Source organism: Ovis aries, chromosome 11, assembly GCF_016772045.2.
Source record: "Ovis aries strain OAR_USU_Benz2616 breed Rambouillet chromosome 11, ARS-UI_Ramb_v3.0, whole genome shotgun sequence".
Lineage (NCBI taxonomy): Eukaryota > Metazoa > Chordata > Mammalia > Artiodactyla > Bovidae > Ovis > Ovis aries.
Window position 1 is genome coordinate 35,886,130 of NC_056064.1, and position 14,051 is coordinate 35,900,180.

Sequence of the window (14,051 nt, forward strand, 5' to 3'; positions counted from 1 at the left end):
CTGTCTGAAGAGCGCGTTAACACCAACATACCTCAATGCCTGGAAGACACACTGAGCACCTCTGCCCACCCCGACACACACACACATCCACACAGAGGCACGTGTGCACAAGCAGCAAAGGGGGCTACTGCTCCAACAAACACAGAGCCCCAGAAGCATGCCCCCACCCACCCCACTGGGACAGCAGCAGAGACCATCTGCAGTTTGTGTAGGCTGGGGAGTTGCGATGGGGGCCTGAGCAAGGGTGGGGGGCGGGATGTGGGGGGAGCTGGAGCTGCCAAAGCCTGGCTGGCTCAGAAACCAATGCGGTTTAATTTAGATAATGGTCCCGGCAGTCAGTTGCTGCAGCGGCTCGGAAGGGGGTGGAGAGGGACATAGGCGGGAGGATGAGGCATGGGGCGGCCTTGTCTTGAGAGAAGCCATGCTCAGTGTGGCCACTGCGGTTCCAGCGAGAACCAGACTGCATGAGATGTGGCTCTGGCTAGAAAAGGCCGTCCCACTCTGCACCCATTTCTCCTGGCCTGCCAGCTCTCTACCCTGCTCCCACCCAGCCCTCTTCCACTGGAGGGAGGGTAGTGTAGCTGAAGGGAACAGGTCATCTGAGACCTCCTGAGACTAGGACCTAAAGTCAGGCTGAAATGAGGGGGAAGAGCCTTTCCAGGCAAATCTCACAGTGCCACAGCCGATCTGGGGGCTCCCTTTGGCTCCAGTGGCCCAGATTCCCACTGAGCCCTTCTCCGAGGGGGTCTGCCTCACTCTGCCAGACCCTGATGAGGCCTGAGTGGCCAGGAGGTAGGGGTGGGATCTGAGACTTCCATATTTCCTCTTGGGGTTCCCTGTTCAGGGGCTGAGGGCTGAGGGGGTCACTCACTGGGCACCCGGTTAATAGCCCTGAGGGGTCGCAGCACACGGACTGTCCTGACAGCCGAGAAGCTGACGTTCTGCAGGTCCAGCGAATACTCCAGCATCCTGCAGGGAGGGGGCCAAAGGGAAGCCCTTTGAGTCTGAGGCCACCATGAGGGTCAAAAGAGGTCAATGAGGAATCCTGCTGGGGATTCAGAATCCTCCCCTTCCACCAAGGGACCCTGAAAGGCCAGCTCTCTTCCTAGGGGCAAGGCCACCCTCAATCCAAGGACGAACTCATCAGAGACTGAACAGAAAAGAGTGTGGATGGAGGGGACCCTGGAGTTCAGAGAAGCATGGGTTTGAGCACGATAGGCAGGGCAGCCCTGGACCCTCAGTGGACAGTGGGAGAAAGCAGTGCTGCAAGTGGGCAGGGGCTGGGGGCCAGGCCTAGAACCCTGGACCTGGGGAAGGGACTTATCTGATCCATCACTCTTCCACTCCAGGCCCTCACCCTGCAATGACGATGAAAAAGTCAAGCCGGTTCCAAGTGTCTCCCAGGTAACATTTTTTCCCAAAGATGCCCAAGGCCACCATCTTCACCACCATCTCCACGGCGAAGAAGGCAAAGATGAAGTCATCAAAGGCCTGATATGGGGACAAAAGGCTGCTGAAACTGAGAAAAGGGTGGGCAAATCCCCCCCACCCCATCCCCACCCCCACCTCTGGGCTCAGGGCCTCTTGCAGAGTCAGGGTTATAAAGATCAGGAACTGCCCTCTCGCTCACCACACACGTGCTCACCTGCAGAATCCGGCAGCGCTGGGAGTCACAGGCGATGTCTTCACACGGCCGGAACATGCCCAAGGTCACACAGTTGAGAAGGATGACCAACATACTGATGCGCTCAAACCAGGTACCGAGTGGTCAAGGAAACAGCTGGCCAGGTGAAACCTGATCACCATCGTGTCCAAGCACCTCCTGCTCCTGGGCCTCTCAACCCCATCTGAGATGTAGCCATGTATGCTGGGAGGATGCTGGCCTACATATCATATTGGCCCCCAGGCCCAGACCCACCTCTGGACCCAGCTTCCTCTTCTGTAAAGTAGGAAAAGCCACAAATATCCTGACTATTTGCACAAGCCATTTAGGGGATAAAATCAATAGTGCTTGTTGGAAATGCCAGGCACTGAGAGTTCGCTGCTGAATCTGAATCCTATTCTCCCTACCTCCCAGGGAAGATGTGAGAAGCAAATGAGAAAATGCATGTGAATGTGTTACACAAACCTACAGTCGGATTATGCCTGCCTTACAGTTTACCAAGCACTTTCACGGCATGCCACACTGGATTTGCACAATAGCCTCAGGAAGTATCTGAGCTAGAACAGATCACCTTCTTCTGCAGAACTCAAGGAAACTGAGGCCCACACAGAGTCATGTGCTGAAGGTCACGGAAGAGACCCAGGCGAGACGGAGGTTTCTAAGTTTCTGATCTGGGATAGTAGCTTCCATTGCTGCTCAGGCTGCAAGGAAGCTGCTCAATGCTGTCACGACCGCACTGGCACCAAACTGACAGGCTGAGGCAGACAAGTGCCACAGGACCAGAGGCACAGGCCGCCTCTTCCCCATCAGCCCCCTGGCCTCTCAAAAGCCCTCAGATGGCCTCCAGACACATTCACACGTCTAAGTAATGAGGACCCACTACATACCAGCCCCTGTACTGGACACAAGCCCTCAGCCTGGGCAGAGCGGACAGCACCGTGTATACAGACCATGCCACCACCACTCCTTCTCAGGGTCTCGAGCAAAGCTCTGTTTTGCAGCAAAGGGGAGAGAGGTCTTTTTAAGTGCTGAGTCTTTCCACATAGTGGATTTCGTTAAGGGATTCACTTCTAGCCCCTCAGCAGGAGAACGTGCAAAGTGGCTTCCAGACCTTAGAAAGTTCTGGGGATCGAGCTCACATATAAATGATTGAGCATCCCATTTTCTCAAGGAAAACATGAGAGGGGTGGGAAAGAGGAAAGAGGCTAGAAGCAAGCAGAAGTGGGAGGCCAGAGGAAGGAGAAGGCCTCGAGGAGGAAGGTGCAGAGGGCGTCATGGCAGCCCACAGCGAGACCCAAGAAGCCAGACTCAGTGCAACAGTCAGGGCCCTGAGCAGACGCAATCTTCCTGTCATAACTGCACTTTCAGAGCTGAGAAGGCTTTGGCCGGGGACCCAAGAACTTTCCTTGAAGCTGGTTCCAGCCATACCCCATCTCTGTCTTGAACCTCAGACCAGTCTCCCTGTCCGGGAGTCCACACTCAACCTCCTCCAAGCCCTCCTACCCCCTCCTATCACCCAGGCCCTTTTCCCTCAGACTCACATCCCTTTCCACTGACAGGTACCCAAGCTTCCCAAAGCACTACAATTTCCCCAACCTTACATCCTCACAGGAATAAGAGTTAAAAAAAATTTCCAGGCTTTTGGGGTAAGTAGATGGAATGGGGAAATCAAAGGAGCGCTCTGTTTCCATGGAGCTGTTTTCCTGAGTAGAGCTAGAGCCCAGTGGATCTCTCCCCAGAATGAGGGTCAGCCAGGGGTCACCCTGGAATAAAGGGGACAGGGAAGGAGCTCCCTTGGGACCATCATCTGGAAAAGGAAGGACACAATTACCTTCAAGAATTGGCCTGCTTTCCCCAAGATAGCCCCCTCCTCTCTTCTGCAGGGAAGAGGTTCTGGAAAGGACCCATATGAGCAGATGTCTCCACATGGGGGGGAGACGGGCAGTGCTCCTGGAAAGAGGAGCTCCTGGGACACCTGTTTGGACCTCCCTAATGGCAGTGAGTCCATCACATCATCTGTGCCCTTGTTTCATCTCCCTCACTGAGGCAGGGGCACTCTGATACATCCAAGCCCCTGCACAGCTTAGAGTAGTGCCTGCCCTGTAGCAGATGATCAATGCCTGGGAAGAATGAATGAACGAATGAACGGATCAGTCAATCAATATCCCTGCCTCGAAGCCAGATGTATCTCCCATTCATGTTTTCCTACCTCAATTGCTTCAACAGCGATAAATTAGTGATAACTGGGGGTGGGGTGAGGAGGAGTGACACTGTAAAGGAGCTGTCCATCTTTCTACCCGCACCATACACATGCTCATACTGAGGCTTCTTGTAGCCAGAGTCTGCCCGCAGATAACCCCACCTCCAGCTCTTAACAATGGAAGCCCCTTCTTAAAAGCCCCCATAGGCAATTCACCTTACTCCTAGGTACATCCTGCAACTCTCACCTCTCCCCTTTCCCTATAGATAAACATAAATGGAAAGTGGAAACCCCAAGGCACAGGAAAACTTGGGACAATCTTAACTGAGGAATAATTAATGGGGATGGGGGTTTTTTCACCCTTGTCAGGGTAGGGCTCATTTCCTTGAGAATATAGCCGTATGTCACTGTGTGATGTTCCTCTGTTGCCATAGCAACAGGAGGATGTGTCACCAGGTGGTGTGGATTTGTTGCCATGGTAACGAAAAGGACCCTTTCACATATGAACTCCCCTTACCCAGGCTTCTGTCTTATCCTCATGCAGGGAAGGGGAAGTGGGGAGACCCACAGGTTATCAGCTTCGGGAGGGGGGAACCATGTGACAAATCTCCATAGTAACCAGGGGAATGGGGGACACTGGTTGCCATAGTGACTGTGAGAGACCTGTGCAGTCACATGTCTGCTGTTGCTATGGTGACTGTCCGGGCTGGAGTGGATCCCAAAGGGGGAGGTGGGTAGGAGAAGGGAGGATCTTTCTTCTCCCAACAACCCACCATCAAAAGCAGAGAAAAAGGAAGTGCAGGGTGAGGAACCCCACTCCCATCCCTCCCCGTCTTCTCCCTCCAAGAAAAAACTAGAGCGTGTTATCTGCACAACTGAGTCTTCTCTGTGGGGCTTTATCTAGAGCCCTTGCCTAGTTAGGCAGCTATAAGAGAGAGGAAGGCAGAGCTGGACCACCTCCAGGGGTATGGGGGCTCGGGCAAGGCATGATGGAGAAGGGAAGCAGCCCCCCAGCTGTCCCATTCCCTGCTAGGAGCCTGCAAATCTGAGACTAAGGAGCACTAAGGAGGAAACTGGCCTGGACCCAGGAATCCTGGCCTCCTAGTACTCGTTGGGAAGGTGGGGTGCTTTTCTCACTTGGCCCTGGAGAGGCTGGTGTCTATGAGTTTCAGCATTCCCCAGGTGGGGCGAGACCTAGGGGCTCAGGAGCAGGGTTCCTGTTGGGAGGCTGAAAAGGGGATTCCCCCAGTCAACCCCCCCCACACAAGCCTGTTTCACAGTGGTCTGCCCATCGCCTGTTCCAGAGTGTGGGTGTGTGGGGAGGGAGGTTTCCAGCTAAACTGAAAGCTGTAGCCCTGAGCAAGGCAGCCAGCCCCACCCAGAGACAGAGACGTGAGACACGGGGACACAAGAGAGCCGGCCCGCTGGAATCTTTGGGAGGGAAAATAGGCCAGAAATCTGATTCAAATGTCTGTGACTCTGTGTGTGTGTGTGTGTCTGCGTGCATGTGTGTGTGTGTGTGTGTGTGTGAGCAGTTGTGTCTGTCGCCATCCTGGCTGAGGCAGGCAGGGCGGGGTGAGAGCTCGGGCAGGAGCAGGCAAGGGTGAAGGGGGGCTGTGTGGTCGGGATAATCCCAGGAATGGCTCCAACTGGCACTCTGGGTGATGGGGAGTCCCCCAACAGTTCAGAGGAGCAGAGTGTGTGTGGAGCCGGGAAGAAAGGTAGGCCTGGGACAAAAAGAGTGCGAGGGGGTGCTCTGGCCCTCTCAGCCTAGCTCAGTTCTCTAGCCCCGGCCCTTCTCCCCAGAACCCTCTCTGGAGGGCCTTGGGGTTGAAAATGAGAGGGGGGAGCTGGTGAGGAGACATGAAGAACACCTCCCTTCCATTTTCTCTGAGGACCAAAATGGAGACTTCTCCCTAGGGAAGGGAAGCGGGGGAACTTGGGACACTGGGATGGTGGCAAGGAGAGCTCCAGAGACTCCCGGTGCCCCCTCCCCTCCAGACACACACGCCCGCAGACACCCGCAGCTCACACACTCACACTCGCTTCTGGAAGCCATTAGGGCCTGCTGCCCAGGCCTCCCCCTTCTCCTTCCCCCACTCCCGGCAGGCTCCCTTCTCCCCCTCTGGCCCCCTTCCCACTCCCCCTCTCGGCATCCCAAATGCCAGCCTGTGATTTCCAAATGAGAAAAAGCTGTGCTGGGCTCTGAGCTTGGAGAAACTCCTACACAAACTTCCAGATGTGACACAACAGCCGAGAGGGAATGCTCAGGATCTCCTTCCCAGGAGGGGAAACGCACTCCCTCACACGTGAAGACACACATATGCAAAGCCCAACACACTCCCTTCCCTATAGCCTGGGAGGAGGGGGCCTTTCTGACTGTCCATGAAGCCCTGGTCTCCCCAGTACCAAAATATGCACTCCCAAGCGCCTCCTTCCTTTACTGTCACCCCTCCCTCACCAACACACACACACACACACACACACACACACACACACACGCACGCACACATTCACACATACACCATGTCCCACCTGGGTCTAGATCCCCTCTCTAGGAAACCCGGTTTCTTAAAGAGGCTGAGAAGAATGCCGAGAAGAACCTAGCGAGCTTCAGTTCGTTCAGGGGAGGTGTCCTGTCCCCCAGGCCCAGAGGTGCAGCCAAGGGAAGCCTCGAGAATACCAAAAGGACTGAGAGAAAGATCGAGGTCCAAGAGTCATTCCAGAGCCCCTCTGATGAGAAAACACAGGTTTCTTTTGATACAGGATGTGATGAATATGCTGAGGGCACATTTGAAGCAGCTCCCTTGCCAAGAAATTGTTCTCCACCCATCCTCAGCCAATCCAGGCTTAGGGGCTTGTCCAGACCTAGTAAAGCTGATGCCCCACACCCCAGACTCCCACCACTAGAGGTAAGCTTGCCCCCCTACTCCCAAGATGAGCACTGGGCCTCCACCTCTCTTTCCTCATTCCAGCCCTCTCCACTTGCCCTTTTCCAGACCTCCTCAAGGAAGAAACCTGATTCCAGACCATCCAATAGCACCTAAGATAGGGTAGATGGGGGAGATGCTGGCCAAGAGGTCTGCGGCTTTTTGGAGGGAAAGAGAAGATAAGATTTCTCTCTACACACATACCACCACCACCACACAACCCGGGGGCTCCTGAGAAGGAGGAGTCGGGTCTAGTGCTTTTTCACATTCATGGAGAGGGTGGGTGATTAGGAGTGGAGAGGAGGGAAGCCCCAACACTGTTCTTTTTTAGAGACATTTGTTCCCCAACTCTACCACTGAGAAAGGACTCTGGGGTGGGGGGTGGGGAGCCCAAATGTGCCAGTTCAGCAGGTCCACCTTTGAGGCAACCCCCTTTTTCTGCAGCTCAGAGAGAAAGGAAAGGGCAGAGGATGGAGAGAGGGTATGATGAGGGGAGCTTCCTAAAGACTCACAGGGTGCACAGGATGGGGGTTGGGGGGGAGACCCAAGCTCACATCTCTGCTTTGCGCACTAGAGGCAGCAGAGCTGCAGAGAGAGAGGGCGGCACCAAGCTCTCCCCCTCCCCAAAGCAGAGTCCCAGTTGGGCTCTCAACTGGTTACAGGGGAGAACTGACATCTCTCACCCTGGGTCTAAAAGGGCCTCTGAGCTGGGAAGAAAGAGCCAGGAGAAGCTGTCAAGACCAGGGATGGCAGCCCATCCCACTCCCCATTCCTTTCGGCAGTGGTGGGACTCACCCAGGAGCCAGGAGCTGGGCATTAGTCAAGCAGACTAGGGGCTAAGGGGGAGAAGCCATGGGGGTAAGGGGGCTGGGGTCTCCCACACAATTCCAGACAGGGCACAGGAGAGAGGGCAGTGCTAAATCTATCCTCCTGGAATGTGGGGCTTGCCTTTCACAAAGCCATCCAAGGAGCAGACATGAGGTGGTGGCCCTGAGCTTTCCTCAGGGAACCAGCTCAGTCTTACTGTCCCCCGTGCCCCCCACTGCTTTCTCGGAAGGCTGTGGTCTCCCATACCTGCTTTGCAGTCAGGCAGGAGTGCTCCTATGGAAAGGGGGTGGGTAACTTGGACCTGCTTAATCCCATCCCCCACTTGCCAAAGCTCTTGCCACAGTCTTTCCCTCCACAAGAAAAAAATCTAGCACAAAACTCCCCAAGCCAACCTTAAGCACCCCGCACTGAATAAAGAACTGTGGAGAAGGGAGGCACTCGGAGCACTGGGTTCCTACTGAAAGGGTCTTTACTCCGACTCTGGGTGCAGATAGCTTTCCTCCACCACATCTTGTTCTCATTCTGCGCCCCTGACATCAGCCGCCGCCGGAATCTCCTTGTTGTGCCTCCAACCCGCGGGGTGGGGGTTGGGGGGAGGTTAGGACCTGGTCCCCACCCCCCAGCATCTCCCTCAGGGTCAGTGAAAACGTCAGTCTCAAGGACCAGGTCGGGGCGGGGGTGGGGTGGGGTGGAGGAATTAGACCCTAGAATCCACTGCAAACTTTGGAGCTGGGGCAGGAGGGAAACCCAGGAGATTGCGGTACCCCCTCCCCCGTCCCCGCAGCTTCCTCCCCACCCCACCCCCCAAACTCGGAAACCAAACCCAGCTCGCTAACTGGCGGCGGGAGGAATAGAGCTCCCGGCTCCCGAAGCTTCCCACATCTGGAGGATGACGACCCTCCCTTGCCCACATCTGGAGAGCATCCAGCTGCCAACCAATGGGGGCACGTCGCCTCTCTTTTCCTGGCCTGGATCCCAACCCCTCAAGGAGGACTGAGGTGTGTGTACCGAGGTGGGGCTCGCCTGGGGTATCAGCCAAACCACTCTGACACCCGCTCCCCTCCCTAGCAGCCCCCCTCTCATCTGCCCATCTTTCAAGCTCACTTCTCCGACTCACCTGGCTTTTGGTTCCCTCAGGCGGTGGCCCGCCCCCCTGCGGACCCCCCAGCCCAGCCGTCGTGCCCCGGAGGATATGGGTTACAGACCGTGCGGAGACACCAGCTCCGCGGGCGGCTGTCCTGGCTCAAGTAGAAGAAAACCACCGGGGCCAGTGCAGGGTACGGCAGCCCCTCCGCCTCAGAGTCCGCGCTGCCGGGGTCCTTTTCCGCCGACCCCGGCCCCGGCCGGTCCCTGGCCCCCGACAGGTCGTTGAGCCGCATGAAGCTCCGGGGCTGTCCTGACTCCTCGGCGCCCGCTCCATCCTCCTCCTCGTCCATCCTCTGGCCAGCTGGGGCCCGGGAGGTTTCGAGAGGGGCTAGCGGCGCCCCTCAGAAAAGGTGTCCTCACGCAAGCGGGGGGCCCCGGCGGGGGCGCATCTGGGGGGCTCTAGGGTGCAGGCTGAGCCCCCGGGAGGGCCAGTTCAGCCCAGATCCCCCTGCCCGCAGGGGCATGCTGCCCGCCGGGCGCCGGGTCGCAGGGAAGCCCCGCCTGGCGCGAGTCCCGCTTCCCCAGTGCTTTTAGGGCCCCCCGGGCCAGCCGGCCGGCTCCCCCTCACTTTGTTCTGGCTTCTTCGCTTCGCGCCCAGGCTCCGGTCGCCAAATTCGGCGCTACCTTCGGCGAAGCGGCCCCAAGAGGGAGAGAGAGGAGGGCTGGAGCGGGGGTCCGAGGAGGGGCGCCCCCTCTTCCCGCGGCGCAGCTGGAGCAGGATCTAAGGGGTCAGCATCGTCCCGGCTCCGCGCCAGCGGCGGCGGGGGAGGGGAGGAGGAATCTCTTTGGGGGTGGGTTTGGAGGGGGTGGGGGGCGGCTCCTTCCTCCTCCCGGCGGCCGGCTCCCGGTCCAGGAGGGGCGGGGAGGTGACGAGGGGCCGTCCCAGGCGGGGGTGGAGGCGGAGATGCCGCCGCCGCAGCCGCCGCGGTGGCTGCTGCTGCCGTAGCTGTCGCCGGCGCCACTGCCTCCTCCTCCGGCCGAGACGCGGAGAGAGCAAGCGAAAGCGGCGGCGAAGAGCCGGGCGCACACCACAGCTGGATCCCTCACTCCAACTTCAAGCCTCGGCCCCGCCTCTCCCCAGCCAGCCTCGCAGCCAATGACCGCCCGCCGCCGGCCCCGAGCCGCACGGCCATTGGCCGGTCGGCGTGGCAGTGAGGGCGGGGGTGCCGGGGAGAGAGCCGCAGCTGGAATCCGGTTCCCACCCCAAAGCCCGGGACCGCCCCTCTCCCCTCCTCTTGCCCCTGGTGTCAGCTCCAGAAGACCGGAGCCAATTAGACAGCTACCCAGACCGAACCCACTTTCCTATTGGCCGCTAAGGGCTCTGGGACTCTTCTGGAGGGAGCCCCAGGGACTCAAAAGTATTTGGAGTGGGGTCCTGGGATATCGTTGCGGGCCCCCGGGCATCCTTTGTCCAAGACCCCAGAATTGGACCGCAAAGGGAGGGCGGGGCTCAGCTCTGGGAGGGCCTGGTGCAGAGGGAAGCAGACGGCCCGGAGTGAGGGGTGTGACCAGGGTCCTAGAGCAAAACCTTGGTTAATCTCTCATCCTGGAGTTGAGCCTGGGAGCAGGACTGAGGAGGGGCGAGCTGAGCGGGAAGTCGGGGGGATAGGACTTCAGTCTGGGGGGCGCTAGTTAGGGAAACGGGCGGAGCCAAGGAAAGGTTGAAGCAGGCGAGGTCTGGGCGTGGTCTCTACCAACTTCTTGGGCTTGTTGGTCCTCCTCCCAGGCCCACTTTTGCTACTTTGACCCTAATCTCCTAACCCTAACCTGCTGACCTTGATCTCATGTTGACACTCCTAAGCTTCCGGAGAGGGCTTCGTGCTTGAACACAGGGCCCCAGACAGGTCACAATGGACCCAGAGCCCAGATCTCTAAAAGCAACTGCAGAGAAAGGAGATGTTCCTGCCCGGGGACTTGCAGGGGTCTCCAGTGTGTGGGAGGCGGTGGAAGCACAGAACTGGGCTTTGCCGACTCTTAACCTGCAGTTTCACGAAGCCCCCATTCAGTGCCTCAGTTTCTCCTTCCCGAGTTCCAATATGCCTGTCTGCAGGAAAGCAGGTTAGCAGGGCTACTCTGCTCGCACATTTCCACCTTACCCCGAGCAGGTCCTCGAGGGTTTGCAGCTACTCACGCTTGCGTGCACGGGCGCAGACCCCGGCCCTCACCCCGCCTCTCCCTCCTGAATCCTCCGGCTCTGCCGGCCCCAGGTCCCTCTCGCCCGCAGCGCTACCCCTAAAGGTGGTGTGTACCCTGGAGCGGGATTCTGGGGTGAAGTGGGGCGGAGAGGGCATCCAGGATTAAGACGTCGGGAAGCGCTTTCCCACCTCTGCTGGAGGTAGACACTGCGCAACCAAGCAGATCAGTTAGCTCTTCTCTGGAGACTTCAGGACCGCTTACGCGCCACCGCCGAGAGGCAGAGGAATGGACTGGATGACCTTCCTACACCCGCCATCCCCCCACTCTCACCCCGACTCCCTGGCGTTTTTCCCTCTCCTAAGGCTGCGTCACCCACGCCTCCTGCCGAGCTGGGTGGGTGTCTCAGCTCCCTCCAGGGCGGGTTTCAGGGAATGCAGTGGGGAGGGCAGAGCGGTTGCTACCTCCTAGGTTGCCCTTTCGCCGAATCTGGCACCTAGTTGTGCAAATGAGGCCGGGCTTTTTGCATTTCATGCTAATGAGCAGGTCCCTGAAGAAGTGCCTTTCTCTCCTGGCGGGAGTCCCTGCTCTCATTCCGGCTTACGCCAGCGCCAGTGTTGAACTCTCAGTGGTCTTCTGGGAGAGGGGACTATTTATTACAGTATGCCCTCAGAGTCTGACACCTTTTTCCCTCTGGGCAGTTGGCAGTCTGCCTAGTTGGCTTGCCCTTCCCAGACAAGATCAGGGAAAGAGGCCCCACTCTAATCACCCCCTGCCCTTAACAAAATGAAGCCAAAGAGGTTTGCCCAGTCCAATGGTCAGGTTTCCTAAGGGTCAGCAGACCGCACACCTTTATCCATCACCATCCTCTAACCCCTACCTCTGGGTTGAACTTTTTTCTAGAACATACTCATAAAGGGGGGCAGGTAACATGCACCATCAGGGCAAAGCATCCCTGAGCTTGGGGCCACCTAAGGCATCCAGACTCCTCTGCAGGACACCAGGGGACTCTGACATCCCTATCAGAGATGCTCACTGTTGGTCTGAGTGCTGGAGGTAAGGAGGGAGGCAGGACCCACAAAGAAGGCAAAGGAAGCCGTGAAATCATCTTTAACTCCAAGCCTCAGCTCTGACATTACCTCCTCAGGGTGGCCTTCTTTCAGCAAGTATTTAGTTAAGTATTACAGTACCTACTAAGTGCCAAAGTGCTGAGGACACCGTACTGGGTCACGCCAGGGTCTGTAATCTCAGAGGACTTGGCCCAGCCTGGGTTTATGTCTCTATTTATGGCAATGAAATGGTTGTATTCCCCTCTAGGCTCTATGTTCCTTGAAGACAGAGGCTATGTCCATTTTGCTCATCAATTTGCCACATAGTAAGTAGGTGCTTAATAAATCTGTTAGATGAATAAATAATCTCAGGTAGACAAGGGGAATGGGAGGGGTAAGAAATTCCTTTCTCTGGGTCTCAGCAGGTCTGTGTCTAAAACCTCCTCTGATTTTAGAGGTGAACCCCCATATAGACCCTGCTCCACCAGCCCTTTCAGCCCACTCCCGTTTACCCCCCCTCAAGTCTGGACGGCTCCCTCGGGAACTGAGAGAATCCTCCCGTTGGTGATGCTCTCTGCTCAGCAATGACACACTGTCCCATTTAGTCACCGCACAGCTTTGGGAGTTGGCGGCTGGGTGGGTGCTGGGAGCTGGGTAGTATTTTTTAGATAGGGAAACTGAGGCTCCAGGAAATGATGAAATTACTTAAGTGACTGCCCAAACTACGAGGCCCTGTCTCCAACGGCCCTGGCCCACAGCACCTCCAGGACAGTCCTACCGGCACAACAAGGAGCGTACTCAAGAGGGACCAGAAAAGGGAAAGAGAGGCTGAAGACTTAAAACCCCACATTTGAGCAAGACTTATGCTCAGCTGTGCCCTCTTTAGAAAATGCAAGCACTTCTAAGAGAACTAACCCTTTGAGGCCCTAACTCTCCTCAGAACACATTTACCAACTCCCATCGTCAGGTGTGGGATTCCCTGATCGCTCAGTTGGGAAAGAATCCGCCTGCAACGCAGGAGACCCTGGTTCGATTCCTGGGTCAGGAAGATCCGCTGGAGAAGGGATAGGCTACCCACTGCAGGATTCTTGGGCTTCCCTTGTGGCTCAGATGGTAAAGAATCTGCCTGCAATGCAGGAGACCTGGGTTTGATCCGTGGTTTTGGAAGATCCGCTGGAGAAGGGAAAGGCTACCTACTCCAGTATTCTGGCCTGGAGAATTCCACGCATGGGGTCACAAAGAGTCAGACACAACTGAGCGACCTTCACTTTCATTGTCAGCATGAAAAGAGGTGAGACAGAGAAAGAAGACTGGCTGAAGGGCGCTGTTGTTGCTAGCGAGTTACTCAGGTGTGTCCAACTCTTTGAGGACCCCATGGACTGTAGCCAGCCAGGCTTCTCCATCCATGGGATTTCCCAGGCAAGAATACTGGAGTGGGTGGCCATTTCCTTCTCCAGGGGATCTTCCCAAACCAGGGATCGAACCTGAGTCTCCTGCATTGCAAGTGGATCCTCTACTGCCTATCCACCGCAGAAGTCTGGATGGAGGGGCAGAAAACACCAAATGACTCTCCTTCATAGCTGGACTTCCTGGGGGGAGAGGAAGCCTTAGTAATCTTTATTGCATGCCAAAGACCCCAGAAAGAATGAGTTGTGTCAGATGCTTTCAGACCAGTTTTCTTACCCTCTCTGGGTCTTGAACATCTATTCGTATGAAGCAGAAGGTACCTACCTTGCCATCTCATTCATGAGGGTCAGTGGGACAACTGAGTTAAGAGGGCTTTGCAAACTGCCTGGACATTTTCAAAGCCACACTGGGGCTGAAAAAAAAAGGCCACCTGGGCTTTACCATGCTCCACCCTCCCTCCTCGAGCTTCCTTTGTAGCTCAGTTGGTAAAGAATCCGCCTATAGTGCAGGAGACCCGGGTTTGATTCCTGGTGTGGGAAGATCCCCTGGAGAAGGAAATGGCAACCCACTCCAGTATTCTTGCCTGAAGAATCCCATGGACTGTAGCCTGCCAGGCTCCTCTGTCCTTGGGGTCGCAAGAGTCAGTCATGACTTAGAGACTAAACCACCAACCACCACCCTCCCTCCTCATTGCA

The 14,051-nt window shown here is 56.7% G+C and overlaps 1 protein-coding gene across 24 annotated transcripts in view; it reads right to left on the reverse strand.

Moving 5' to 3' along the window:
• CACNA1G (calcium voltage-gated channel subunit alpha1 G) overlaps window positions 1–9,794 on the reverse strand; it is a 61,967-nt gene extending 52,173 nt beyond the window's left edge. For 23 of the 24 annotated variants that reach the window (XM_042255806.1, XM_027974728.2, XM_027974722.2 and 20 more), the window contains exons 1-4: window positions 8,816–9,794; window positions 1,646–1,757; window positions 1,358–1,491; window positions 872–969 (exon numbers count right to left, since the gene is read on the reverse strand). In XM_042255806.1, the coding sequence (XP_042111740.1) occupies window positions 872–969; window positions 1,358–1,491; window positions 1,646–1,757; window positions 8,816–9,057 (586 nt within the window). In that variant the 5' untranslated portion in view covers window positions 9,058–9,794. Of the gene's footprint in view, window positions 1–871; window positions 970–1,357; window positions 1,520–1,645; window positions 1,759–8,815 lie in introns of those variants that run through there. The other variant, XM_042255807.1, reaches the window with a different exon arrangement.
• Window positions 9,795–14,051: the final 4,257 nt, after the last annotated feature.